Source organism: Brachyhypopomus gauderio, chromosome 18 (genome assembly GCF_052324685.1).
Source record: "Brachyhypopomus gauderio isolate BG-103 chromosome 18, BGAUD_0.2, whole genome shotgun sequence".
Lineage (NCBI taxonomy): Eukaryota > Metazoa > Chordata > Actinopteri > Gymnotiformes > Hypopomidae > Brachyhypopomus > Brachyhypopomus gauderio.
Genome location: NC_135228.1, coordinates 6,349,344 through 6,377,260, shown reverse-complemented (window position 1 = coordinate 6,377,260; position 27,917 = coordinate 6,349,344). Strand labels below are relative to the sequence as shown.

General features: G+C 41.7%; 1 protein-coding gene across 2 annotated transcripts in view; it reads left to right on the top strand.

The window, feature by feature from the left end:
* The first annotated feature begins 18,620 nt into the window (after positions 1 to 18,620).
* loxhd1a (lipoxygenase homology PLAT domains 1a) overlaps positions 18,621 to 27,917 on the top strand; it is a 56,643-nt gene continuing 47,346 nt past the window's right edge. Inside the window, exons 1-6 of one of the 2 annotated variants that reach the window (XM_076980022.1) lie at positions 18,621 to 19,497; positions 22,348 to 22,462; positions 24,896 to 24,976; positions 25,260 to 25,444; positions 26,039 to 26,137; positions 26,312 to 26,463. In XM_076980022.1, coding sequence (XP_076836137.1) covers positions 18,780 to 19,497; positions 22,348 to 22,462; positions 24,896 to 24,976; positions 25,260 to 25,444; positions 26,039 to 26,137; positions 26,312 to 26,463 — 1,350 coding nt within the window. In that variant the 5' untranslated portion in view covers positions 18,621 to 18,779. The remainder of the gene's footprint in view (positions 19,498 to 22,347; positions 22,463 to 24,895; positions 24,977 to 25,259; positions 25,445 to 26,038; positions 26,138 to 26,311; positions 26,464 to 27,917) is intronic. The other variant, XM_076980021.1, reaches the window with a different exon arrangement.

Here is a 27,917-nt window from a genome sequence, read left to right as displayed (position 1 = left end):
AGTTTTCCATTCGTCCCCCTCACGAATGCGAATCAGATTGTAGGCACTCCGCAAGTCCAATTTCGTGAATATACTCACCCCTCTAAGACGCTCCTGTGACGCAGAGATGAAGGGAAGAGGATAAACGAACTTAAAGGTGACAGCATTGAGAGAGCGATAATCTATACAAGGATGTAGTCCCGTCCCCGTCCCCCCCCCTTTTTTTCTCCACAAAGAAAAACCCCGCGGCTACGGGTGATGTGGACGGATGGATAAACCCCTTCCAAAGAGCCTGGTCTACGTATTGCTCCATCGCCAAGTCCTCCGGACGGGACAAGGGGTAAGGTTTCGTTCGACACAGGAGAGGAGACCCGGGCAGTAGCTCAATAACACAGTCCCATGGTCTATGTGGCGGCAGGTGACTGGCGTTTTCCTTACTGAAGACATCAGTATATTCCTGATATTGCACGGGAAAAGCAGTCTCGAGAGGAGAGTCAGGGCTTTCTATAGATGTGGACCGGAGAGGTAAGTGCATACAACGATTGAATCAGTGATTTCTCTACTTTTCCAGGAAATAATGGGGTTTTGCAGAGACAGCCAGGGAAACCCGAGAACGACAGGATTGCTGGGTGACGACAGGAGAAAGAACTGGATTGATTTGGTATGGAACAGTCCTATCTGGAGCGTAACAGGTACTGTACACTGAGTAATGAGCCCCTCACCGAAAGGCTGACCATTCAGAGCATTAACACGCAAAGGAGGACAGACAGATGTCGTGGGGATGTGCAAACGTCATGCCAGATCAGGGTTAGTGAGTGAGGCGATAGTATTCCCTTGCTGAGCCAGGAGTGCAGGTACGTCCGCTGGATCCATTGTAAATGGCGAAGTATTTTGTAACCAACCAACCAGGCAGACAAGGATCCAAATGCAGAAAGTAGTCACTTTTATTAAAGATGTAAATACAGAGCACTCGAATAGGCGAATAACTGTTGAGCGTGTGCAGTGTATGGGTGCTGTAGACGAGGTCAGGACGGTCCACAGTCACGCCGGGTAGACAGAAGTGTAGGTACCATGCTAAACCAGCAGGTGGCAGTACCACTGGCAACACATGGAACAAGCTTGCTTTGACGGAAGTAAGGGTGTGTCTACAGTCCAGGTGTTTAAATACCCTGGACAGCCATCCATTTCTCTCTCTCTGGTTTGACCGACACCGAGGTTAGACCTATTAAAGAGAGGCTCCGCCATTTTCTCTCTCCGGTTTTCTTTATTGAGAGCCCGCGAACTTTGATACGACTAACAGCAAACAGCTGAAGGTCGTATTACATTAACGAGCCTGAGTTACGGTGCAATCTAACCAGCAACTGATCAATGTTACCATGGCAACAGATTCAACAAACTCTTTCAATCAAGCTTGCTAACATGGCCACATGGACTGAAACGAAGGCGATCAATTCCCTGTCGTTAAACCGTGGACGAGACTCACGTTCCTGGACTTCATATCCAGAAGGACGATTCCCAGCACACCTGGACGACGTCGCTTTTTATCAATGAGGAGCCTGTGGTGGAAATTCCCTCCTAATTCAGGGAGGACGACGACACTACCCAAAATCCTCAACACGTGAGAGTCTAACCGCTGGGCTTAGTTTATCAAAGGGCATAGTTATTTGAGTTGCAGACTTATCTAAGTTTGACTAAAACCTTCTCAGTGTTTTGTGTTTAACTTTATTTTCATAAACTTCATTAAGATTTGTACACACAAAGTTCTCCACCTTGAATGCAATCTCTCCATGTTTTTTTCTTCTGATTAATTGACAACTTAGTCCCCATTCTCAGACACACTACATTAATTTTTAGTTATTTAGCCAGCGCCATTACCCTTTGTTCTGACCACGTTGGAATAAACCAGCTGAGCTCATTATCATACAGTCGCGCTGCTCTACTGTTTAAAGTCGGCGCCATTTTAGTTGCTTTGTTCTCCATAGGAGAACTGAGATTACAACTCCCACCTCCTCACGTGTGCACAAGCGCACACACACATTTACTCTCCTCCTCTTTTTACACACACACACACACACACACACTAGATGCGGAGTCTTCACTGTAAATATACTGATCCTTGTTGATGCTGTTTGTTTTAGAATAGTTGGTTTTAAATAAATGTATCATTTATTTTTACCAAATTGTCTGTGTTGATGTCATTCAAAAGTGGTTGTTGCCAAAACCTCCAAAGAATTCATAGTTAAATCCTTCAGATACCAAACCATTAATTACCCTTAGTTGATAACTAAATGTTATGGTTCTGGTATAATTAGAAAATGAGACTGATTCTAAATTAATGAGACTGATTAATAATTAAGGTAAAACAAATTATAGCTACTTTAAAGGAGTAGTAGGTGAAACCCCTACAGAAGGCTGAAAGTACACTGGGACTAGGCTAGGAATGAGGTCTGGAAGGAGAGTAGAGGTCAGTACACGGGAGGGCAATCGCAGGGACAGAACGCTTGGTATGTAGCATAGCAACAATACTTTGCAACCTGGGGGGTATTCCAAGAAGCGGGTTAAGCGAGAAAACCGGGTAAGTTAACTCAGAGTTCACGGAAACTCGAGGTTTTCCGTTCCAGAAACCGAGCTTAGAGAGAACCTGAGTCAGTTACTATAGCAACTTATGCTCTGAAGCTAACCTGCTCGCTGGCAGGTTAACTTGGACCTTGTTGTGGTTTTCATCTTAATCCCTTCATAGTTTGTTTACATTACAGTATAGAATCAACAGCTTATCATAATTTATATATTTTGACAAGTCAAAGTATTAATCAAATCTCTAATATTAATCACTATATGTTTTGCTTACATTATATTATTGATCAAGTTGTTTATTAGTAAGAATGTCGGTATAAGCGCTTGTGTGCCTTCCAATACTCCATGCGTTTGCAGTAGGCTAAAAATGGGATGTGTGAGAGGAGGCTCACTGTGACCTTATGTGGTAAGGCCAGGTAGTAAGACCTCGCTTCCAGAATAGAGACAGCTGTAGGTTGAACTATGGAATGTGCAGTTCCTATGTTTAGGAAGGAAAGCATATATAATGGTGAAGAGAGCAGACAGCTTCAGAGCTGCACATGGGGTGACATGATTAGGTAATGTGAGCTCTCCAGAGATCTCTGTATTTAATTAATTAATAGGCCTATGTGTATTTTTTAATAAAAGGCTAAAGACAAGACTGGTAATGTTTTCTTTTGCAATCAACGAACACGCTGCGCTAAGGTAAGAAGGGTAAGCGCAACAACCTAAACCAGAGTTACTGTACAAACACGTCATCATGACGTGTCCTTTCCTCAAGGATCATGTGGATATTGAAGCTCAGTTTATTCGCCGAGCTCTTCGTCGGGAACGCCTTATAAAACCTAGAGACCTACTATCATTTTCGGATTATTTTTTAATGAACGTTATCGTTTTTCAGCACAATCTATGGAAGCCCATTCCCGCCACCTAAAAAAAAAACAGCACATATATATATTTTTCTCATTATTAAGTAAATTGCTATCTCATTATTTCGAGATACTAAGTCATTATTTCGAGATACTAAGTCATTATTTTGAGATACTAAGTCATTATTTCGAGATACTAAGTTGTTATTTCGAGATACTATCTCGAAATAATGAATTAGTATCTCAAAATAATGACTTAGTATCTCGAAATAATGAGATATCCATTTACTTAATAATGACAAAAAAAAATGTGTTTTTTTATTTTTTTTATTTTAGGTGGTGGGAATGGGCTTCCATAATATAGAGTTGAAGTTTTCTTTATAGTGTAGGAGATGCGGAATCTGTCAGCAAAGCTACTGTATGTCGGTCTGTAAAGTATGTCTGGTATTAAAACGACTAGTGCCCAGTTTTGTGGTGTTTCCTGGGCATAAGCCAGCTATGGACATCAAAGAGGAATTCCACAGCATCGTTGGTTTGTCTTTAATTCACACGGACAATAAAGGAATTAAGCAAAGGAGAAGCAATATATAACGAACTTCATTCCATTTACATTTTAAGGATTCCCTAGAGTGATTGGCTGCATTGATGGAACCTACATACATGGGTGTGGTAGTGGGGGGAAAGTGGACCTGGCTACCCAGGGCCCGAGTAGAGAGAGGGGCCCATTTTGCTCATGTGCCTCATTTTCTGGCATTTATAGGGGCCCGCTGACATTAAGAGTGTACAGGGCCCAGAATTAACTGCTACTCCCCTGCCTACATATGCTACCTATTACAGCACCATTAGGACATGAAGGCGATTACATAAACAGAAAATCCATCCATAGCATTAATGTACAGGTACTAACCTTTATAATCCTTAATGAATAATGTACTTATCTTTAATGGTAACAAAAATAACGTAGCTATTGTAACTGACCGTACTCCCCATCAAAATCATATGTGATGCTTCCCACCTCATCACAAATGTTGAAGCCAGATGGCCAGGATCCGTGTATGATTCCACACTGTACAACAAATCTGAACAGAGTAGGCCTGTGGTAGTTTTGCTAGTTGTTCACATGCAGTGTAATAGTTAAATCATTGCAAACCCTAGTGCGATATAGGACACTAAGACGGCCTCCTTCATGGAGACAGAGGGTATCCCTGCCTGTCCTATACCTTATGACTCCCTATTCAGATCCTGCACCTGGACCACAGTCCCGCTACAAAACCACAGCAAAACCAGGGCAAGAATTTAAATGACCCTAGGAATCCTCAAGGCCAGGTTCCAGTGCCTGAAGGGGCTCAGAGTAACCCCTGATAGGGCATGCCACATAATAATGGCATATGTGGTATTACACAACATTGCAACCATCCAGGAAGAGCAACAGCCTACCATCTCTGACATGCCCACAGATGAGGAACCTTACTGCATGTGGGTGACAACAGAGATGGTGGAGTTGTCAGAGACTCCATCTGCAATCACTGCTTTCCACATTAAATCATGCACCACCACCCACCCCACCATCCACCCTGTAACCTTTTAATATACATTACAGTCAAATTCACTGTTATGTTTCATTATTTCATTTTTCCTGTAAATAAATATATTTTATAATATATTTTAAGAATAAGATATAGTTATGTACAGCCATATCACTTTGTTCAATATTCTTATACTTCATTTTTATCTGAAGCCATGTGTGTTTCACACCACTCAGATTAGACCTGGAATTAGTAAGTGTTCAATAAAAAAATATTTAAAAACTCAATACAGTATTATAAAGGTGGAGAAAATAATAATATAATCGCACCCTTCTGCTAAATATAAAAATATAATTTTCACTCACGCATTAACTCTGTTGGCAATTTTTTGACATGCTGACTGCCTTTCTCTAGCAGCTACCGCCGTATTACATTTACGTTTAATAATATCTAAATATTCTGCATACGCAGTCATTAATTCTTCAAGCTACAGTGGTGTGAAATACGATGTTCGGCTGATTTTCGCGTTTAAGTCCATGATAAATCCTATTTATCTGCGTTCCATTAAGAATGCCTTTCATAGTTACGCGTGAACGCGCTTCTGTCTGGGTTAACCTACTCAGAGTTGAGCGACCCTGATTACTTTAACTCTGATCAGCCGTTTTGGAACCGAAAACTCTGAGTATGTCAGATCGGGGTAAGACAACTCTGAGTTCAGGGTTAAGTTTAGAGTTTGTTAAACCCGCTTCTTGGAATACCCCCCTGGAAGTGAGAGGGGGAAGCTTAAGTAGTTGAGAAAAGGGTGGGGTAAGGGGTTCCTAACAAATGACCAACAACCGAGACTGGACACTACGGGGATTAAGCACACAGAAACAACAGGAACTTAAACAAGACACAGGTGGGACCGATGATCACAGAGGGAGGGACACAAGGTACAGGGGCGTGACAGACAGAAGGAAACCTGTTACGAGCTATTCTAGGCTAGAGAGAGAGAGAGAGAGAGAGAGAGAGAGAGAGAGAGAGAGAGAGAGAGAGAGAGAGAGAGAGAGAGAGAGAGAGAGAGAAATGCAAACTGAACAACTCTGGTTTCATTTCAGAAGTGACATAATCCAAAATAATAAACTAAACCCCAAACTAGAAAGTAAACACAACTATGTCTAATCAAGACAAACAGAGACAAAACCAACCCGAAATAACATGGCAGTCACTTCCTACTCACCAGAGGGGGAAGTGGGAATGGAGCAACATAAACATCAAATATAACATGTTGAAAGTCATACTCAACAGCCATGCCAACAAGTCATGCTACGCAATACACAAAGTCTACACAAGTCTATGAAACTTATCAATCTGGCAACGGCCAGCTGCTGGTCTGTAGTAGCTTCTCTTCTTCTTCTATCTGCCGTTGTTGGGTTGTGCACTACATGCTGGTATCATTTTATTATTCACATTTTGTCACCCTGGGAGGTGGTGAATGCTTGCTTGGTGCATGGAGGGTGCTAGGGGGCAGTAGAGGGCCCAAATGTTCACCTGGTGTTCAGAAAGCAGAGAGGAAGAGTAACCTGGGAGAGCACCTGGGAGGCCTTTGTCTGTTTGCTGGGGGCAGTTTGAGTCAGCAGAGCACAGAGATGCTATTGGTATGTAGTTTACCTCCTTCCTCACTTTGTGTTTGTATAAGAAAGAGTTTATATTATTTATTATACAGATACGAGTTCGTTTAACTTATTAAAGTTAATTAATCTTAGACAGAAAACCAATAAGATTGCACGTGCATGGGTAAATAAATGTATGATTGTTTGTCTTCTCTTTGAGGTTATCAACCTGCTTTGGTTTTCAACGAGAGAATCAAATAAATGAGATGAAGTTGAGCTGAGTTGTTTCCTGCGTCCTCTGTGCCGAGCCTGTTCGAGTTCAGGCAGTCAAACCCCTTGATAACTCGACAGTTGATAACCAAGCGTGCAGCCTGGACAGGGAGAGTGAAAGGTCCAGTGGAAAGCTGTAGACGCAAGAGTGGAAGCTGTGAGTAACAACAAGATCAAAATGGCGGAAGAAGTTCTGGAGAAGACAGTCAAACAGCTCAAAAGGGAGCGGACTACTGCGAAAAGCAGCTTCACCAGGCAAGCAAATTTGATCAGTAGAGGAGCAGACAGCATGGTAGAAGAAGAGATGTGGGAAGAATTCAATAAGCTCTCAATCTGTCTAAGGAATGTATTTGAAACAAGTGATGAATACAGGATTGTGTTGCTGACTGAGGCTACAAAAGAAGAAGTCGTGGGCCTTAGAGAGCTAGAATGTGACGTAAAAAAGACCGTAGGTGAAATTGAAACAAGATTTAAAGAGGTGAGTGGCATCATCCAGAAGAACCTGTGGTCAAGGTATGGTGAAGAGGAAATCCCAGCAGCAATCCTGGTGGCAGAGAAAAGTGCTGATGTAGCTGGAGGCCTACCTGTTCAGAGTTCCCATCTAGAGGGGTATGAGGTGCATTTACATCTCCTGGAGAAGAGAATGAAGGAGGTCATTAAAGTCATGTCAAAGGGGGAGCGATGGATCTCTGAGATGGAGAAAAGAGACCTTGATTGCAGGATCAGAGATCTCAAAGGAATTAGCAGCAGGCTTGAGCTAAGGACAGCTGAATTTGCTACTGCATGGAGAGTTGCAGAAGAGGTAAGGGCTGCACAACCTGCAACCGTGGTGGCTGGAGGTCCAATACATGCAGCACCTATGGTAAGGATTAAACCAACCGCTCTTCCTACCTTCAGTGGAAACAAGAGAGATTATCACAGATGGAGAAAGGAGTGGGAGAGCCTTCAAAGGCAAGGAGAGCCATCTGGGTCAGCAGAAATCAAAAAGATTCAACTCCTTAATAGCGTGGAAGACAAAGTTAAGAAGGATCTCAGACTGTCAACCTACAACACTGCGGATGAGATCTTCAGAGTCATGGAGAACAGGTATGGCAATAAGGCAACAATTGTCATAGAAATCCTAGAAGAATAAGAGAAAATGGCTCCTGTGAAGGGAAATCAGACAAGGAAAGTCATTGATGTAATTCAGACCGTGGAAAAGGCCCTAGCAGATCTGACAGAGCTGGGAAACTCCGGTGCTATACAAAACCCATTGGTTGTTAAAACAATAGAGAGTAAACTACCTGATTTTGTGAAAAGAGACTGGTTAATCTTCATGCTAGAGTCAAGCAATGATGTCACGCCAGATAACCACTTTGATATGCTACTGAAGTTCCTTAAAAAGCAGGAAGGAGTCCTGGAGAGACTTGAGCAGCTCAAAACTGTGGAGAAAACAGAGACCAGACTTCTGTTCAGAAAAAAAAACCTGAGAAAATATATGCTTCTACCAAGATGGCAAAGAAAGGAATGAAAGATGTGTGTGGAGTGTGTGATGACTGGAGGCATCATGACAAGATTTTTCTTTGTAAAAAGTTTAGAGGATTGAAACTTCATGAAAAGAAAGCTGCAGTGAAGAAGCTAGGAGCATGCAAAAAATGCATTGGATTGCATGATGACACTGGGTCCTGCAAAGATACCTTTCTGTGCAGAAATAAGGACTGTAACAAAGATGGCACCTCTGATCACCATTATCTTCTCTGCCCACGTGAAAGTAGCAAGAAAAGCAGTGGGAAAAAAAGCAAATTGACTGAAGAACAAGAGAACTTTCTGTCAGAACTTACCAGAGAGATGCAGAAACGCATTCACCAACTGTATTGCTGGGACAGCTAGCACAAGCAAAGAACAGTTCAAACTGTTGATGAAGAACGGGCTCTGTGAACTGTCATCTTGATGCTGATGGAAGTCACTGCCAATGCAGCACAGAAGGTGGGAAACTGGTGGATCTTGCGTCCGACACAAACTACATTACCCATAGGGCTGCTGAGAGGTTGAGGTTAAGAAGTGAGGATGTGACCTTGGTTTGGTATGGTGTTGGTGGAATGACCATGAAAGTGAACACAAGAAGATACCTCCTCAAAGTCAGGATTAGGACACCCAAAGGCAAGGAGAGAGCCCATGAGATGGTCTGTTATGGACTGGATGATATCACCAAAGTGCACAAGGTAATAAGAGCCTGAAAGGTTAAAAGAATTCTTTCCAGAGGTTGAGCTGGAGGAGTAGAGAAGACCAAAAGATGTTGAGCTTCTTATCAGCCACAGAGAGGGAAGGATTTGCCCCTCAAAGGGTGAGAGTGGTTGAAGACCCTTTCTTGTGGGATAGTCCACTCGGGAAGACAGTGGGTGGAGCACATCCTGATCTCTTTGAGGATGTGGAGGTAGCAGTGTGTGGATCAAGAACCCACTTTGCCCGATCCATGAGAACAGCTGCTGTCAAATATGAAGAGATTCGCAGGGACATTTCAGAGACTGAAGACTCCCTTCTGAAAAAGGAGCAACAGACCAATAGGATAATATAGAGTCAATATAGGAGACAGACCAGCTGGGTGCATAGCACAGCTTGCTATGCGTGAAACAACAAGGCTATATGATTGCATGTGCAGGGGTAAACAAATGTATGATTGTTTGTCTTCTCTTTGAGGTTATCAACCTGCTTTGGTTTTCAACGAGAGAATCAAATAAATGAGATGAAGTTGAGCTGAGTTGTTTCCTGCATCCTCTGTGCAGAGCCTGTTCGAGTTCAGGCAGTCAAACCCCTTGATAACTCGACAGCCATCCTTATGTCCTTGTTGGCCATCCTCATAAGGCGGAGCAACATCCCAATTGGTTTGGGTGTTACAGCAATTGGTCCAAAAAATTATTAAAAATCCCGACCTGGAATCTGGGTCCAACTTCCATTCTGCAACAAAGAATGCCATGCATGCAACATCCCATAGTGACATAACAAACCATAGAAACCAAAAAACAAGGCTAGGGCAGACGATGGAAGACAGGGCCGGAGGGCGGAGCTTTACGTGACACACACATGCTGCTGTTATTATTTTTTACAACACAAGTCAGTGCAACATTTATACAGTGGATATATTTACACTGAAGTGAACAAAAATATACTTCCAAAAATATGTTTACAAAAATATGCTGACAAGAACAGTAAACTGAAAAAAGAAAATTACAGAAAAAATGTGCAGGCATGAATATATAGGCATGAAAAATTCAGTAATTAGGCAGCATCTATCCACACAGTGCCTTCTCCACATCACAGGCGATATCTGCCCATACCAGACATGGAGGGAAGAAGCATCTTGAGGGCCTTCTCCATCCCTGAATCACACCTGCATCAGTTTCATCACGTCTCTACCATAGGCAGCACAAGAGGCATGCACACCACGGGCTGAAGAAACTTATCTATGGGGTTCAGAAGTGGTGAGTGTGTGGGAGGTTTTGCACAAGAAATGGTCACAAGTTTTGCACAAGTGGATGGTCAGCACACCAGTTTGGACTGTGGGGCTACATGATGAAAGCTCACGTTGTCCCATACTACAACGTACTTGTTTCTGTAATGATCTGCATCATTCATACGCTCTGGTGGCATGAGAATGTTGTGGGCAGTATACCAGCTCTACCCCTACCCTCTCACTCTTACTCCCCCTCATCCTCACCCTTCCTTTTCCTCTCTCTGCAACATCTTCCATTGCTGTTGTAAAAAAGGGTGCTCACCTGTGATCTTTTTATAGTGTTTACTTCCTGATTGAAGTGGTAACAATTAACCATTAAGATATTTGGTCAGATAGCAATATATTTCAGCCAAGTAGCACATGTAGTGTCATTTTGAATGAAACATGTGACTTCATGTCAGATTGTTATGTCTTATGAAGAGTGCATTTAAAAAGTGCCATTTTACATTGGAAAATGTGTGTGAAGCAGAGAATGTGTGCCACTGTCGCCTTTGGCTTGCTCACTGGGGGCTAGGACTCGGCACTTGTAAAGCTGCTTTGTGACAACTGTTTTAAAAAGCGCTATATAAATAAAATTTGATTGATTGATTGAACTGTGGTTTTGTGTGTCAGTTTAAATAATTGTGCTATGCATGACATTTTAGTATGTTAGTACTTGGCATAGAGAAGAGAATGTGTTTCAGCACCAAGGACAGCGCTGTTCCCTCATACTTTTGTCCATGTTTGTCATCACACTGCTACTACAATTCAGAACCCAGGACAGCGCACGTCTGCAAACCCTGCTTAGCAACTCTGCCCACTCCCCTCCAAAACAAACTAAAGACAAACATTCTCCCAGTTTCTTCCCAAATTACAATTAACTCCATGGCAAGGAAGTCAGCTGACCTCTGTCTGTCTCCTTAAGAGAGCATGAATTATTTAATCCATATCATATGCATGAGGCTGTCATTTTAGGTGGTGAAGGTAGGAAGGATGATATAAATATATAAGTGATATGATATAAGTCTTTCCCCAAATAAACTCAAACTGATAAGGCTTTGCTGTAAACTTTTAATAATACATTGCATAATAATAATTAAATAATAAAAAAATCATAAATGGGTTCATACAGCATTACATCATTAATCAAGTTGAGTCACAAAGCGGCGTAATGAAAAGCCCAAGCCCGAGTGAGCAGAGCCACATTTGACAGTGGCGAGAAAGGCTTCCCCCAAGAGCATGAGGAAGAAACCTCGAAAGGAACCGAGACTCAAATGGGGGGCCCATCCTCCTCTGGTCGACGTAGGACACCCCAACACGAACAATATTAGCAATAAAGACCATACATAATAAGATCAAGTAAGTATAAAAAATTTACTTTGGGTTCCTAGAAGCTCTAGTGTTAGTTTGATGAGTAAGTGTGTCTGAAACCCATCTGGTGCGTGAAGTGGTGGGAGGAGCCACAGGGAAAAGGGGCGGGGCAGCTCAGCAACTCCACACCGGGTGTAGATGTCCCCTGATACAAGGAGATAATAGGGATGTTCATATACTACAGTGTATAAAATAGGGGGTGTTTCCTCTAGAAGACACAACCCATGACCACATGGTCAACATGATCAAGTGTCTCTGGTCTCATTCATTGTGGTTGCTCGTCCTCTTCCTCATTCTCATCCTCTTCCTGGGCATCTCTGTGCAGTATTGGACTCCACTGTTGTGCAAACCAAGATATGCAACATTTGGCCTCTTCATAGGGCTCAAGCTGTGAGTACTAAAGATTTGTAAAAGTGAGCAACAAGTATTTTTGTCTGTGAGGGCTGGGTTTGGGTTTGTCTGGGTTTGGATAATTAGTTGGTGGGTGTGGCACTTGCATGGCAGTGTTTTCCAAAAGGAACACATGGTTTTCAGTTTGAATGTTGTGTCTAATGTAGGGAACTGTGTTTATTGTTTTGCAAAAAGTGTGGTTTACAATTGCTAAATGAGTGTAAGGCAGAGAATGTGCTTAAGGTTTAGTGCACCAGGTCAATAGATAGGTTACATGAGTTAGTGATTTCCTAAATTGTGCTATAGGTACCACAAGTACCGCTGGTGTGTGTGTGTTTCCTTCACTTTGCGATAGCCTAACCGCTAACCTTAACCCAATATGTGTTAATAAACGTCAAGTGTTAATCCTGCTCTCGACTCAGTATCCAGTGTCCTTGCCTTTACAAGTTCTAAACCATGCAGGAAAGAGTAATCCCCGTAATCCCAACAACAGCTTTGAGTACATCAGTTATTATTAATGTAATGTCAGACATTCACTACACCAATCTCTAAATGTGTGTGTGTGTGTGTGTGTGTGTGTGTGTGTGTGTTCTGTCTGCACGGTTGAGCATACATTTGTGTGTGTGTGCGAACATTCTTCGTTGACCCTCAGTGTACTTTAAGTGAGTTTGTGTGTGTGACTATGATGCGTTGGTTATCAGATGATAGTAGTATCAGGTTAAAGCAATATGTCTAATGGGAAAAGCTGGCACCCAGCACCCAGATTGAAGTGAATTTCAAGTTTGCATAAGCTACCTTATCTCTCACTTGTACATGTGGACATGTGTATTTGTGCGTGTGTGTGTAAATGTACAGTAGATCAGTATATGTACAGTGTGTGTGTGTGTGTATATATATATATATATATATATATATATATATATATATATATATATATATATATATATATATATATATATATATATATGCGCGCTAATGTCAGTTGCAGAGAAGGGTAAAAGAAGGAAGGCTATATCTTATATTCGCACGAAGCCTTTCCCGTCCACGCGCGGGCACGTACATGTCTATCTCAACGTTTTCTTGCAATGCAGCAGAATCTTCCGTGTTATATTTTCTATAGTGGCCAGTTAGTGCAAAAACATTCGACGTGAGAGTTGAGGGTTTTGTGTGTGAGTTTTGTGTCGTCTCATTCGCATTTCGTTAGCCCGTTTTCTTTATTTTGAGATCTTGCCGTGGTCGCGAATGCATTCTTACGAATATTTGAACTCAACTGTTTTTTTTAACTTTTTTCCCTCACTAACCCAGCAGTTAGCTTAACTTCGCGTTTTGTGTTAATTGTGTGGTGTCTCTGTGTTAAATTGTTTGACCACGTTAATGTAATCATACTGACTTATTTATTCACTTTAATTAAATCTGGGTTAATTATTCATTGGGATTAGTTAAGTACCTTTAATTATCGCTTCTCTTCTCCTGGAGTATCCCCTTTCTATGTTTCTGTCGCGTCTCTCACTCTGTCGCATTATTATTCGGCAGCCTATATATTATTTACTTTCACTATAGCCTACAAGGCGCCACAGATACGCCATGTGAAATGTGAAATGAAAAAATATATATTTTCGAATATTTGTAATATTTTTAAAAATCTCATTTGGAACTAGTTTGCTTTTATTGACATTATCGTTGTATCCAAAATTTTGGACACTAAACTATTAAAATAAGCTATTAAATTTGCACTAAACTTAAAGAAACGAATCGTTCAGGCAATAATAATCATTTGAAGTAAACTTTTGTGTAAAGGGATATGTATTGAAATATGCTCACCAATATGTATAATTCTATGGGATAATACAAAACAAAAGATAAATTCATAGGCTAGTAATGGATAAATGTTCAGTATTGTTAGCAGTTACAGTTTTCCCATGGTATTAACACAACAAATTGTATATAGATGTAATCATCACTTATTTGTTGCTTGAATTTACTTTGGTTACTTTAATTTGGTTGAAAACAAGTTTATATGAGACTCCTATCTACTAAACTTTAGACAGTTACATTACTATGGAGCTATAATGCTGCCAAAAGTTGAAAAACAACTTCATACTAAAATATCATACTATTTGCAACCACAAATTGCTTTTGTTCCACACAACTTCTAAATATTTATTTACTGAAGGTAGAGTTATGTGCTTAGTTTGTGGAAAACAGATAGCTGTTTTAGGATTGCAATTAGAATCGCCATTATGAGAGCAAAGAAGAAGACTGATGCAGAGAAACAGTAGATGGTGCTAGCTTCGGTAACTTTAGGCTAAGGTAATGGTACATTATTTTTGACGAGAAGTTAAATCAGGAATGAAGGAGTCACCCAGAAGTTTACATGGATGGCACTGGATTAAATTAAGTGCACAGGATGAGTGCAGCTTAGTATGAAATCCTTGTTTCCTTTGCAGTTTTGCTAGCAAATCTTCAGATGCCCGTTCTTATTCGTAGATTCAAATTGCAATCCCTAAGCAGCTATCTGTTTTCCACAAACTAAGCACACAGCTTTACCTTCAGTAAATAAATATTAAGAAGTCCATGCTTTGTTAAAAATTCTGCATCAGTCTTTCTTTTTTTTACATTAGCTGACATATTGAGCTTCTTTCTTGAATGCTGTCCAACACATTTGCATGAAAGTGCATAAGTGAACTTAATGGACAGATGCAAATTTTAAAACAAATGTTTTAATAAAAGCAGCTTAGTTGTTTTTTTGTGCACCTACATTATAACAGTAATAGGTGTCATAATTAGACATTTACTTTTGACTTCTAATTTATCATCTCTTGTAAAATGTACCAACACCACCACCTACTGTTCAGGATGTATTTGTAGAAGGCAGTGCGTATTTGTTAGAAAATCTCGCCAGAAAGTTGCTCCTGCTACAAGAGTCACGTGTCTACAAAGGACGGTTGTATGTATTTGCGAAACATGACATGTGAATGTTTTGTAAAGCATATTATATTTGTTTAATTGTCATGTATTAGAAAGTTGCTCTACATTTGTTTAAAAGTCAATATGAATTTTGTGTTCTGTATTTCTAAGTTGCATTTTTGTTTGGAAATCTCATTGTGTTTGTTTGCAAATAGTATGTTTACAGAATATGTCCAGTTTGTTTACAACATTTTGGCAGCATTATAGCTCCATAAATTACTAAATTCAATATTTACCATCTGAATGGACTCTCTTACACCAACACGGCTGCCCTATTGGCTCCTGGCATGGCTTATTTGAATATTGGGACGGGGTTACCTCCTCCACACTTCCCCATTTGCTCGTCTGTTCCTGTGATTAGTTTGCTTTGAGAATTGTAAGTAGGCTTACTACTTAATTTTAAATAATGAGAATTAGTAGAATAACTCAAATGCAGCCCCGGTTCTGGACTGCTTTGCTTGGGGGGGCAGTAAAACATAATGAGGGGGCATGTAGATAGTCATGTTTATGAAGCCAGAAATATATTCAAGGCTTGATTTGTGCATGAATGATGACTATTGATACTGGCTTAAATGTATTAGGTAAAGAAATAAAAATGCACATTTTCGAACTTAAAACACAATGATTAAAAAATACATGTTGATTATGTAAATGGAGAACAAAGATTATAGAATTGTATTTCATTTCAATACTGCCATTACTAATAGAACAACTCTATTTCTTGAAAGGCTGACAAATGTACCTATACACAGACTGAGAATATTCAAACATGGAAATAAGAATGAGTGAGAATATTTATATTACTGGGAAATTAAAATATAAAGAAAACAAAAGAATACAAATTCTGTTATAAAAGGGAGTATTCGTCACATTTCTATTTTGAAAAAGAAAAAAATATGAAAGTACATAAAATAAGAAATCTATCTACTGCACTTTAATGGTAAAAAATCTGGTAAAGTATTGAAGTTTTTATTGATGTTATGAAACGTACTGGTACAATGCGGTATTTATGCACAGTATAACAATACTGGCTGTGATGGCGAGGAATCGTTTAAACCAGGGATTTCAAAGTCAAAAACACAGAGGGCCAAAAAAACAAATTTGCTACAAGCCGAGGGCCGGACTGGTTCAATGTTTATTAAAACATATTGAAATGATTGCACATAGCCTATTGAACCAAGACCTAACACAGTGTATATTATTTAATGTTTAAATGAATAAAGCACTATTTTCTTATGGATCTGTCAATAATTTCAAGTGAAAACATTTTTCAACAGGCAAACAGATAAAAGCAAACTTCCTTCAAAGAAAAATCACATGAAGACACACAGGTTTACCTTTTACCTCCGTGAACATGTACTCTGCCTCCCACCTGGCTTGAAACCCGTTCTCAGTGTCCACCTTACGTTTAGTCATTTTTGAGAAGGGGGATAGCTGAACGTTGATGTCTGCTCTGACTACTGATTTAGGTTTATACTTTCGCGAGTGACCATAGTGCGCGACTCCGAATTTTAATGTTGCTTTGTGTTGCAGGTTTGAAAAGTGCTGCAATTTAGGCTAAAGTACTTGAAAATGTTTTAAATTGTAACTACTTCGTTTCACAACAAATATCTGTCTGACTGAACAGTTCTCTTGTATTACGTTAACAAATACGAGCCTCTTGTAATTCCAGGACGAAACATGAGAGAACGTGCAGACGTTAAGATTGGGGAAAATAAACAACCATTAAATAATGTGAATAAAAAGCGAATTATTTCGAATCATTTCGAGTATATGTATAAATATTTAACATATTTAAGTTTAACGTGCTGGAAAATATTGAAATGGACCTTTAAAGTGACTTACAAGTGCTTGAATTCCACCTTATAAAGGTGTATGAACCCTGCAAACATGACTTTGTTCATTGCGCTGGCGGAGCCACTGCGATTACATCATTTTCGTCGCGCGGACCCTCGCGACGCTTCGCGCTGCAGTGACTTCGCGGGCTACCGTTGCATTGTGGGGAATGTAGTGTTTGTGCATACAAAACACCATCGGGCGGCTGTGGCCTGCGGGCCGGTTGTAATAGTAATTCAATATCATCCAGGGGGCCATAGATAATCAATTCGCGGGCCGGATCTGGCTCGCGGGCCTTGACTTTGACATATGTGGTTTAAACCATGAGCCGCGACGGCTTGCACGGGGGACAGAGCAGCCTCGCGCGCTATCGTGCACCTCTCGAATTTTGTAACTTTGCGCGCGCCGCGCCTCAGCGCAATGAACAATGTCATGTTTGCCGGGTTCATACACCTATACAAGGTGAAATTAAAGCACTTGTACCTCACTTTAAAGGTCCAGTTCAATATTTTTCAGCACGTTAAACTTAATTAAGTTATTTATACATATACTCAAAATAATTCGCTTTTTTAATCACACTTTCAAAACGCCCAATCTTAACGTCTTCACGTTCTCTCATGTTTCGTCCTGGAATTACAAGAGGCTCGTATTTGTTAACCTAAGACAAGAGAACTGTTAATTCAGACAGATATTTGTTGTGAAACGAAGTAGTTACAATTTCAACATTTTCAAGTACTTCAGCCTAAATTCCAGCACTTTTAAAATCTGAAAAAGCAACATTAAAATTCGTCAGGTAAATGTTCATTCTCCTGTTTTTTATTACCACATATCGTTTCGGACAACACTGCGCGGCAAGTATTTAAACGCTTCCGCCGTTCGCGCAGGTTTAGGAGAACCAAGTTAGCCTAACCGCTAACGGCTAATAAAATAATTTAAGCAACACCTATGTAAGAGGTGAGTAACATTAAAGCAACGAAAAACCACAGTTAAGCAAATATTACCATGTGGAAGTCAGTTTAAACTCAGAAGAGTGTTTACCAGTATACCTGTCTTTCACTCACACTAACAGAACATATACTGCCGAACTGAGTTTGGGGCGGTCTGCCGATTTTTATATGACTCAAAGAGCCAATCAGGAATAAGCAAGGAAATATCTTCACGCTGTAAAGCAAAATGCATTTTTGTGATTGGTTCAGAGATAATAAAAAAAAGCCGTTGCTTGCATTGTGCTTGGGGGGGCAAAGACACAATTTGGGGGGGCAATGCCCCCCTCTGCCCCCCCCTAGCGCCGGCCCTGCTCAAATGATTTAGTATACACAACAGAAAGGTGAGTTCATACTTGTACACAAATGTTATATTTGAGTCAAACTTAACAGTTTCAGGCAGTAGGCCTACCCTCAAATCGTTTCAGTTAAATAAATTCTACAGTAATTTAAATAAATTCTATAGTAAATTTTACAGGGCCCTGTATCCCTGGACAGACCATGTGTCTAGGCTCACTCATGGGTGTATATTAATGGCAATGGATTTGAGATTGTGTGTGTGTGTGTGTGCAGGTGTGTGTATGTCATGCTTGTGTAAAGTGATATTTGCATTATGAATAATGAATGTCCTGAAGCCCATCCCCCTTCTACTCACCTCTCTCTCTCACTCTTTCTCTCACCCGTTCTTTCTCTCTCTCTCTCTCTCTCTCTTTCTCTATCCTCACACCTCTCCATTTTCACTCGCTTTCCTCCCATCTGCCATGTGACTCCCTCTCTGCCCAGGAATTATTCACAAGCTCTGCTGCCGTGGCAGGGCCTGCACGAGAGGCCCCAGCCGAGCTCTGTGCTGAGGCCTAATCCCGCTGCACCGTGGGACCCGACGGGGTCAGTCAGTGTCACCCTACACCTCAGATGGGCAGCGCTGGCAGCGATACCCCTGCCGCCGCCGTGCTCTGACCTCGAATGAATAAAAGATGCCCGAAAAAGTGAAAAAGAGCCCAGAAACCGAAGAAAGGGCCGGCGGGGCGGAGGCGACGCAGACGGACGGAAAGAGCGGGCCGGGTGCCAGAGTCTACGCGGCGGGCGACGAGGGGAGGCGGAGGAAGTCGAGCAGGATCGTCGCAGACGCGGGGGGTGGGGGTGGGTGGAGCAAACGCGCACCCGGCAAGAGTGGTGGCACAGCCAAGGGGAAAGCTCGGGAGAAGGGACCAGAGGACAGTGGGAAGGTGAGCGGGGCGAGTGAGGACGAACGCAACAACAATGAGACACCCGACGGGCGTCAGACCCATCCAGAGAAGCCGGCGGGGGGCGAGGAGGTAAAGGCAGAGCGAGGGACGAAGAAGGGGAAGAGGGCGTCGGGCGAGGACGGCGGACGGGGCGTGGAGGGCGACATGAGCTCCAAGGAGCGGAAGGGCAAGGACGGGAAGAAGAAGAAGAAGAAGAAGCCAGCGGAGGATGAAGAGGATGATGAGGCGGTGCAGGAGGAAGAGGAGGAGGAAGAGGAGGAGGAAAAGAAGAAGAAGAAAAAGAAGAAGAAGAAGGGCTCAGAGAGCGACGAGGAGAAGAAGGGAAAGAAAGGCAAGAAGTCGAAAGCCAAGCAGGAGGACTACGCTGAGATCTACCAGCAGGAGCTCCTGAACTATCACACTGAAGACTCTGACGGGTATGAGGAGGAATACTATAAAAAGAAAGGTACACGCATCTCTCTCTCTCTCTCTCTCTCTGCTCTAGGAACATAGAACTGCATCAGCAGCACAACCAACACTCACGCTGCTCTGTCATCTTCTTCAGCCTCCTCCTCTATCACTCACATTCTCTCTCTATATGTATGCTAGACAGACCCAGGAGCAAAAGTGCTTTGTCATATTATAGTCTTGCCTCTCAGTTGCTGTGTCAGAATCTCTCTCTCGCTCTCTCTCTCTCTCTCTCTCACCCTCTTTCTCTTCCTCAGACACACATACTCACACAACTGTTATAGCTTGTCTGCTATAATTGTCTTAAGGAAAGAAGAAAGAACATTGGGAAATAAAGAAATGGAAAGTTTAACTTTTTTTATTTGGGACCTTTTGAATGTCCCTATCTCATTGTGATTATCTCATGTATGCTTTTATAGGCAGACATCTCGTGTGTGTACCAGTTTGGCTGGCCACTATCTGAATAAGCCATCTTTGATTAGCAATTAGCAAACTACAGCCTCTTTGGGGACTTGCTAATTAACCAGTATCTCCATAAGCTTCAACTGATTGGCAAATTACCTCCCAGAAGCTTGCTCTGATTGGCATACAGCCCTGGCAATGATTCCTGATTCGCCGGGCGTGGCGATGCCCATGGCAGGAATATCTTGGCGACATGCTAGTGGGCAGATTTGAAGCAGACCGCCACCTCCCTATGAGCTGAAATACAATGCCCTAATCGCTCTATTCATGTTGCCTTCTTAGATTCATGCTCTTCTGGGAGGTGTGCCGGCACGATCATTCAGGCGTGCCGCCTCGATTTTCAACAGACAATGTCACTTGGATGAACGGGAGCCGTGGCTATGAAACCAGCCTGGCCATATGGGTGAGGGATTGGGCTTCAAACGCAAGGCAATAGGGTGTCAATAGAGTTCTTCTAGGGTGTCGGTAAACTGCAGGACCATAACGAGGTAGTGCGTGCTGCATTCTTGAACAATGTGTGTCTCGCAGCGACCCATGAATGCTCCCAGGACACGCTTCAAATCTGACTACCCATCAGTCACACTCTTGTTGTTCTCAGGCCAAACTCATTTGTTTTGTCAAGTCACTTAAACCATTTTTTGTTGTTTTTCTTAAGTGTCAATTGCTTTCCAAAGAAACAATTAGTTGCGCTTAATTAATTTGTCAGTCTTGCTGTCAGTTTCAGTAAAAGTGAAAAACATTTCACAAGAACAAACAATTTGGACCCCCCCCCCCCCCCCCCCCCCCCCCTCTACCCCATGTAAACAGGATCAGTTTTAGTTGAAGGTTCTCCTGGATGCTGATCCAGGTCCATGAACGGCGATGTGCTTAATTTCACTCCGCAATTTTTGTGACTGTGCACTCTTAACATTTTAGATCCTTATTGGATAATTAGATTTATTGGCAAAACTGAACTGCACTAAATCAAAGGAATGATGATATGGGTTCTTTACGATTAGCCATTACTCCTCTCACTGGTTGAAAGTTCCTCCTGCTAAAGTGGAAATGATTCTATAAGAAGGAAAAATAAAAATAGCATTTTATACGTGCACGGGCAATTATAACGGGTCCAGTAAAATTGATGTCCAGATAAGCAAAAGCTTAAAACCAGATGAAACTTGTTTGAAACAGGCCATCAATATCAGTTCACATCTGTCTCGTACTTTTAACTTTTTATGTCTTCTGCACTTCACCCCCTTTCCCCATATATTTAATCCCACCTTTTTTCCCACGCCTTCCGGATCCTTCCATAGTTATGGTCCCCCTGCCTTCTTTGAAAGACTGTTCTAACTGCCAGCCTCCCAGAATGTTCTAACCTGGTGATCTGAAACATAATCTATGTTGTGGAGGAGAGATATTTATAAATGATATATTTATTTATTTTTATGAATATTTATTTATTTACTTATTAAGGCTTCTATGACTGGGAGTGGAGAAGCTATCAGCAGATGTTTGAGGGGCAAAGTTCAATTTTGACCAGCTCATGAAAGCCCTTAGATAGAACAATTCTCAACACTTCCCATTTCTCAAAAAATCTTGTCTACTGCTTTATTGTAGACAAGCAGTAAACTAAAAACTAACAAATAAACAAAGTCCCCAAAAAATAGCTTCTGATCTTATGGAGGGTCGAAGTGTGTCAGGAGGATTTAGGAAGACAGAATATGGCAAACAAAAGTTTATCTGTTAGTTACAAACATGCAGGGCTGTTCATCCAATCTGAGGTTCACTGTTCTGGCTTCCATCCTTCAAACATCTTCACCCAACACCGCTGATCCGAGAACAGCTCCTCAACCATATATTTACTTGCATTCATCAACACTGCAGCAGCAAACAGGACTGATCCCAGAACAGCCCTTTTCCTCAGTGCATCCTGACCCACGCGACCCTGGAGAGAGGGGACCGTAACACGAGGACGCCTCTGTCGTGCTTTCGCCTGGTTGACTCGGTTAAGTTACGGCCCTATTGCTTACACCCCTCTCTGCCCTTACAGATTAGCATGGGAGAGATGTAGGGCTCGTTTTAGTGCTGCTTTCTGGTCAACGTCCAGTAGGGCAAACACTGGCCAGGACAACGATGTTTCTGCCTCCATTTAATGAACTCCTCTCTAAATGGTGGATTTCAGCTAACATTTATAGATTTAAACGGCTTCCGACATATTAGTGATTCAGAACATACTTTGTAAGGCAAATCACATGCACTTTCGATGATTTACATTAAACAACTACACTAGTGGCAAATGGTTAGATACAGCATTGTATTTTGTAACATGGAGAAACAAGTTCCCTGAAAGGAAACAAGTGTCATGGCACAGTAATACTTCATTCTGTGTCTTTTTCCCTTTTTGTAGTGTATGAGGTGGTGACAGTAACGGGGGACGTGAAAGGGGCGGGGACAGACGCCAACGTTTTTGTCACCTTGTATGGGGACTACGGTGTCACGCCAAAAGTTCACCTGGCCAGCAAGTGAGTCCGTCCACTGTCCATCATCCACAGTCTGTCCTCTGCCTGTTGTCCACTGTCCATCCACTGTCTGTCAAATGTCTGTCCACTGTCCCTTAGGACACAACGCTAGGAGATGCATGTAAGCTTCTGCATCTTGAGGTTGGGGATTTGATCGTAGATTGGACATCTGCCACAGATCTGTCTCCTTCAATGTTTAACAGCTAAACGGAATATTAAGTAGCTGAAAGTTTATTGAAATCTGTGGCACTCTGAACAAAATGTGTAGTCTTCAGCAATTTACCTGTTAGGCAGGGTTTTTTTTAATGACAGATACACAGTGTAGAGCCTCAGAGAGCTGATCTGTAATCTCCTCAGGTTAATAAACATTATAAAATCTTAAAACATTATGAAAGGGAGTTTAAAAATGAAATCCTGGTCCAGTCGCTGATGAAAGTGACCAGCCTACGTTGTACCGTATTTGGGTTCTTCAGCAAGCCCGAGTCAATACACCAGTAATCTATGGCTATAGGAGTTGGATGTAGGAGTATAAGAGTGGGCAGTTCTTCCCTGGGGCTGGACTGAATAACTGGCCTAGACTGAATAACCCGACTGGACTGAGTAACTGGAGTGGACATATGGAATCTTGGCTGTAGGGCCTGTTCTAGAACATGGTGAGATCATGCTGATGTCATTGTCATGTGTAACTCTTTTGTTTTTGTTTCCCCAGCACTGAAAAGAGGTAAAAAAAAAAGTCTTTAAAAAACAAACATACAAACAAGGAAAAACGACCCAGTGACTCCTGCCTGCTGCTGCACTGTGGTCATGATGTTGTATATGAATGTATTCTGGGTGCAGTGACTGTGGCCTCTCAACACTATCAAATATAATCATATATACATTCACACACACACACACACACACACACACACACACACACACACACACACACACACACACACACACACACAAAATCATAGAATTGTCATACTTAGACTTAGGTTTTCTGTCCTCTAAACATGAATATCTGAATGCTGTATGCTTACATAAACATTAAATAAAAAACACAAATACATTTGATGATGCAACACAGAGGAAGAAACAAAGTAAATATGTGAGAAACCCACAAAAACTGGCCATTTTGCCATGGGGAAGCACTCTCCACTATACAGCATCACCACATTGACTCATCTGGAGGAAGACGAAGTAGGTCACATGACTTCCTGTTCTCATTCTCAGCCAATGAGAGAGGAGAGTTAGATGATGCTACTTCTGGCTATATGTCTCTGTAACAGTCAGAAGCTTACACATGCAACTGCACACAAGCACACACATACACACACACACACACACACGCACACACACACACACACACACACACACACACACACACACACACACACACACACACACACACACATATCCTGTGACAGCATGTCCAGTAATGTACATTACACATTACACATGCTGAAACATTCTGTATATACAGAGACTCAATAAAACTCTCTCTGCACTAATCGGTCAATCAGACCCCAGTCAATAATTGATAAACAAGTCCGACACTGATTAGTCCGAGGGAGTTTTACCTTGCTCAGATGAGGATCCCTGAGCACATGATGTATGTTGCATAATGACTTACAAAAAAGACTCAAAAATCCTTCATGCTGGACCTGGTGGCTGGCACAACAGGGTTCAGAGCATAGAGAAAACCAAACACGACCTCTGACCTTTTGACTGCTTTCCTTTAATGGAGTACTCCTGGTGATTCTGGGCTTGGATTGGCCAGCATGAGGGTCAGAATGCAACATTTTGGAATTCAGATGAAATTTGACAGAATTGCCTCATCTGTCTAAATTACATCATTTCCAAAGTTTGCTGGTGATGTGTATGCGTGCTGCACATAGTGTGAGTGTATCTCTCAGAGGTCTAAGGGATATGTATCTGCACGTGTGTCAGTGTAAGAGTACGACAGTGTGTGTGTGTGTGTGTGTGTGTGTGTGTGTGTGTGCGCAGACAGGGCCATGTTATTCAGTGAGTGTTTCCATGAGGAATTTGACCCATCATTGTCTGTGTGTGTGTGTGTGTGTGTGTGTATGTTTGATTAATTTGGCCAGAGCTCAGATATATGTGTAATTCATACTGGGTGATTTTTAATTCATGCAGTTTCCCTTTTGATCAGTGATGGGCTTTTGCAAGTCCCAAAGGATGCATGAAGTGATATGTCAGCTGATGACAGGGACCCCCTCTCCAAAAGACACCTTAGATTCTGATGTCACAGTGATGGGAGAACTTGATTGCGTCTCAGATTCAGTTGCATGGTCCTGTTTTTTAGAGTATGTGTGTGTCCATGTGTGTGTATGTGTGTGTGTATGAGTGTGTATGGGTGTGTTTGTGTGTGTGTCTGTATGTGTGTGTGTCTATTTAAGTCTCTCATATACCTGTCTGTTTTCATTTCAGGAGCAGAACGGCTTTTGAAAAAAACAAGACTGATGTTTTTCGTATTAAAACTCACAATGTTGGGCCAATAAAGAAACTCAGGTACAGCGATACCCCCCCGCACACACACATATATACACAAATGTAGACACATAACTTTGTACACATATAAACACACACCTACACCCACACACATATACACAAATGCAGACACACACCTATGCACACAAATGCAGACCCACATCTATGCACAGACACACACACACACACACCCACACACACACACACACACACACACACACACACTCACGCCTGTTCTTAAATAACCTCCCAGCCTGCCTTCCCGTCTTTAGAGCTCTGTGGTGATGTGTTTCCTGCTTTAAAGGATTGAGCATGACAACACGGGCATGAGCGCCAGCTGGTTCCTGGACCGCGTCATCTTGACGGACATGAACAGGCCACACCTCCGTTTCTTCTTCTCCTGCAACAGTTGGCTGAGCAGGGAGGAGGGGGACGGCCTCACAGTGAGATACCTGCAGGGCAGCCTCAACCCCATGGACATCCCCAAACGTAGGACACCATCAGCTACACAAACCTGCAGCCCCAAACGCACCTGTCACGCCTCCCAACACACAAATCTCAATGCGTGATAGTTGTGTTATAAATATGCATGTGATATTCTTAATAATCTAAATGATGTAAAAAGCTATTCAATTAATTTATTTCCTTATCTAATATGCACACATTTTGTGGGGGTGGAGCCTAAAGTGCAGATGTCTGCTTCGTCTCCCCCCCCCCTGCCCGCCCAATGACTGCATGATCCTAGTAACCTCACACTTCATGCATGAACATGCAAACAGACATACACACAACACACACATTCTCTTTCATATACAAACGTGCAGTGTGCAGTAGTGTGTGGCCATTGGGGAGAGAGAGAGAAAGAGAGACAGAGAGAGAGAAAGGGAGAAAGAAAGAGAAAGCAAACACCTTGACATTTTTACTGTGGCTGGAAAGGGTGCAGTGAAAATGAGGGACACGTGTCAATTATCCATCTGTCCGTGATTTACTCTGTTTGAGTTTCAACTAGACATTCACTTTTCTTTGTGTTTTGTGTCCTTTTTCAAGACTAAGCAGTATTGTGAGTGTGTTAATGTCTTTTAGAGAACAAATACATAGCCAGTGTGTTCACGATGGACGTCAAAGGCAGTGGGACTGATGCAGATGTTTACCTCACCATCTTTGGAGAGCGCGGTGATACTGGTGTGTGTGTTTGTGTGTGTGTGTAGATACTGGGGTGTGTGTGTGTGTATTTCAATAATCAATTAAATGATTGTGATTAATACTGGCACTATTGTTTCCTGGGTTTTCTCTATATGTGTCAATCCATTGTGGGTGAATATATTTGTGTGTGTGTGTGTGTGTGTGTGTGTGTAGGGGAGAGAAAACTCATAAGTGAGGGGAAGGATAACTTTGAGAGGGGCAACGAAGATAAGTTCACCATTGATGCACCAAACCTGGGAAACCTGAGGAAGATCACCATAGGACACAACAACAAAGGCTCCTCCGCTGGCTGGGGGTGTGATAAGGTACACACACACACACACACACACACACACACACACACACACACGACCACAGCCCTTCTCTGCATAGGTACCTCAGTACCTTTACCCAGCACTTTTTCAATGGGGATACACGTCATTGGATACTGTTGTAAATAATCGAATCAGTTATTGATCAATAACCAATAATCTCATACTTATGTCATACTTCAAAGACATTTATTTCAAAAAGTCCTCTTTAGAGCTAAGCCACTAAGACAGTAAACACTAAGTACCTTTAAACGGTATTCTAACTTTGTGAATATAATTAATGACAAATCTAAAATTTGGTTTTTTAATCTCTAACATAAAACATGACCTCATACACAGAAACTGCAAGGCTTTTTGTATCACCATAAACACATTTTCACCATAAAGCACTGTATGATATCACTGTATAATGACATCATTATGCTATCATTAAGAAATGTTCTGAAATGCCAGAACAATATTGATGAGTCATAGCATTATAATAAATACCTCATCAGGGTGAGAGTAAATAAATAATAATAACAATTTGAATCGACTCCACCTCAGCTCTCTCCCACGGTCAGCCAACAGAGAGGTCAGTTCGTCACCAGAGACGATCTCATGCAGAGCTACAGGATAACAGAGGCACTCTGAGCCTCCACGGGTAGAAGGCAGTCTCCGAAAAGGGTTTCTAAGAATGACACTTACTCCAGCAGGTCTTATGAGACCAGAGACTACGTGAATATAGGTGCTTTTTGATTCACAGTTACACTTTGTACAGTTTGGTCAGTGCTTGTGTTTGTGTGCAACTCATACTAGGTAATTTTAATTCATGCAAATTTGATTAGATTAACGAAACCCTTCTATAACAGCCAAGAGAAAACAACATGATATGTTGGCCATGGACTGAAGCTCTCTGTTACACACACACACACACACACACACACACACACACACACACACACACACACACACACACACACACACACACACACACACACATACATGCACGCTTGTGTGTGCTGAATATAACCAGTAAAACTTATTTCTCTAAAATTATTATGAAATGTATTGTGCAAAAGAAATACATATTCATATTTATATATACATAGAAATACATATTCTAAAGAAGACCTACCCCCACACACACAGTGGTGGATGAAAAACACAAACCATGTCCTTGAGTTAAAGTACAGATACTGGTGAAACATTACTCCAGTACAAGTAGAAGTCCTCCCTTTAGACTTCTACTTAAGTAAAAGTACAAACGTATTGGCCTTCAAATGTACCTAAGTAGGCTACTGAAAGTAAATGTAAAGGCTCTAATATTTAGCACCATGCGCTGCATGTAAAACCTGTCAAAGTATAATTTGTTTTCTAACGTAAAGCGCTATGTTCAAATGTTAATTATTTCATAATATCAATGCATTTAGCTGATTGGAAGCTCCAAATATGAACTATGGTAAAAC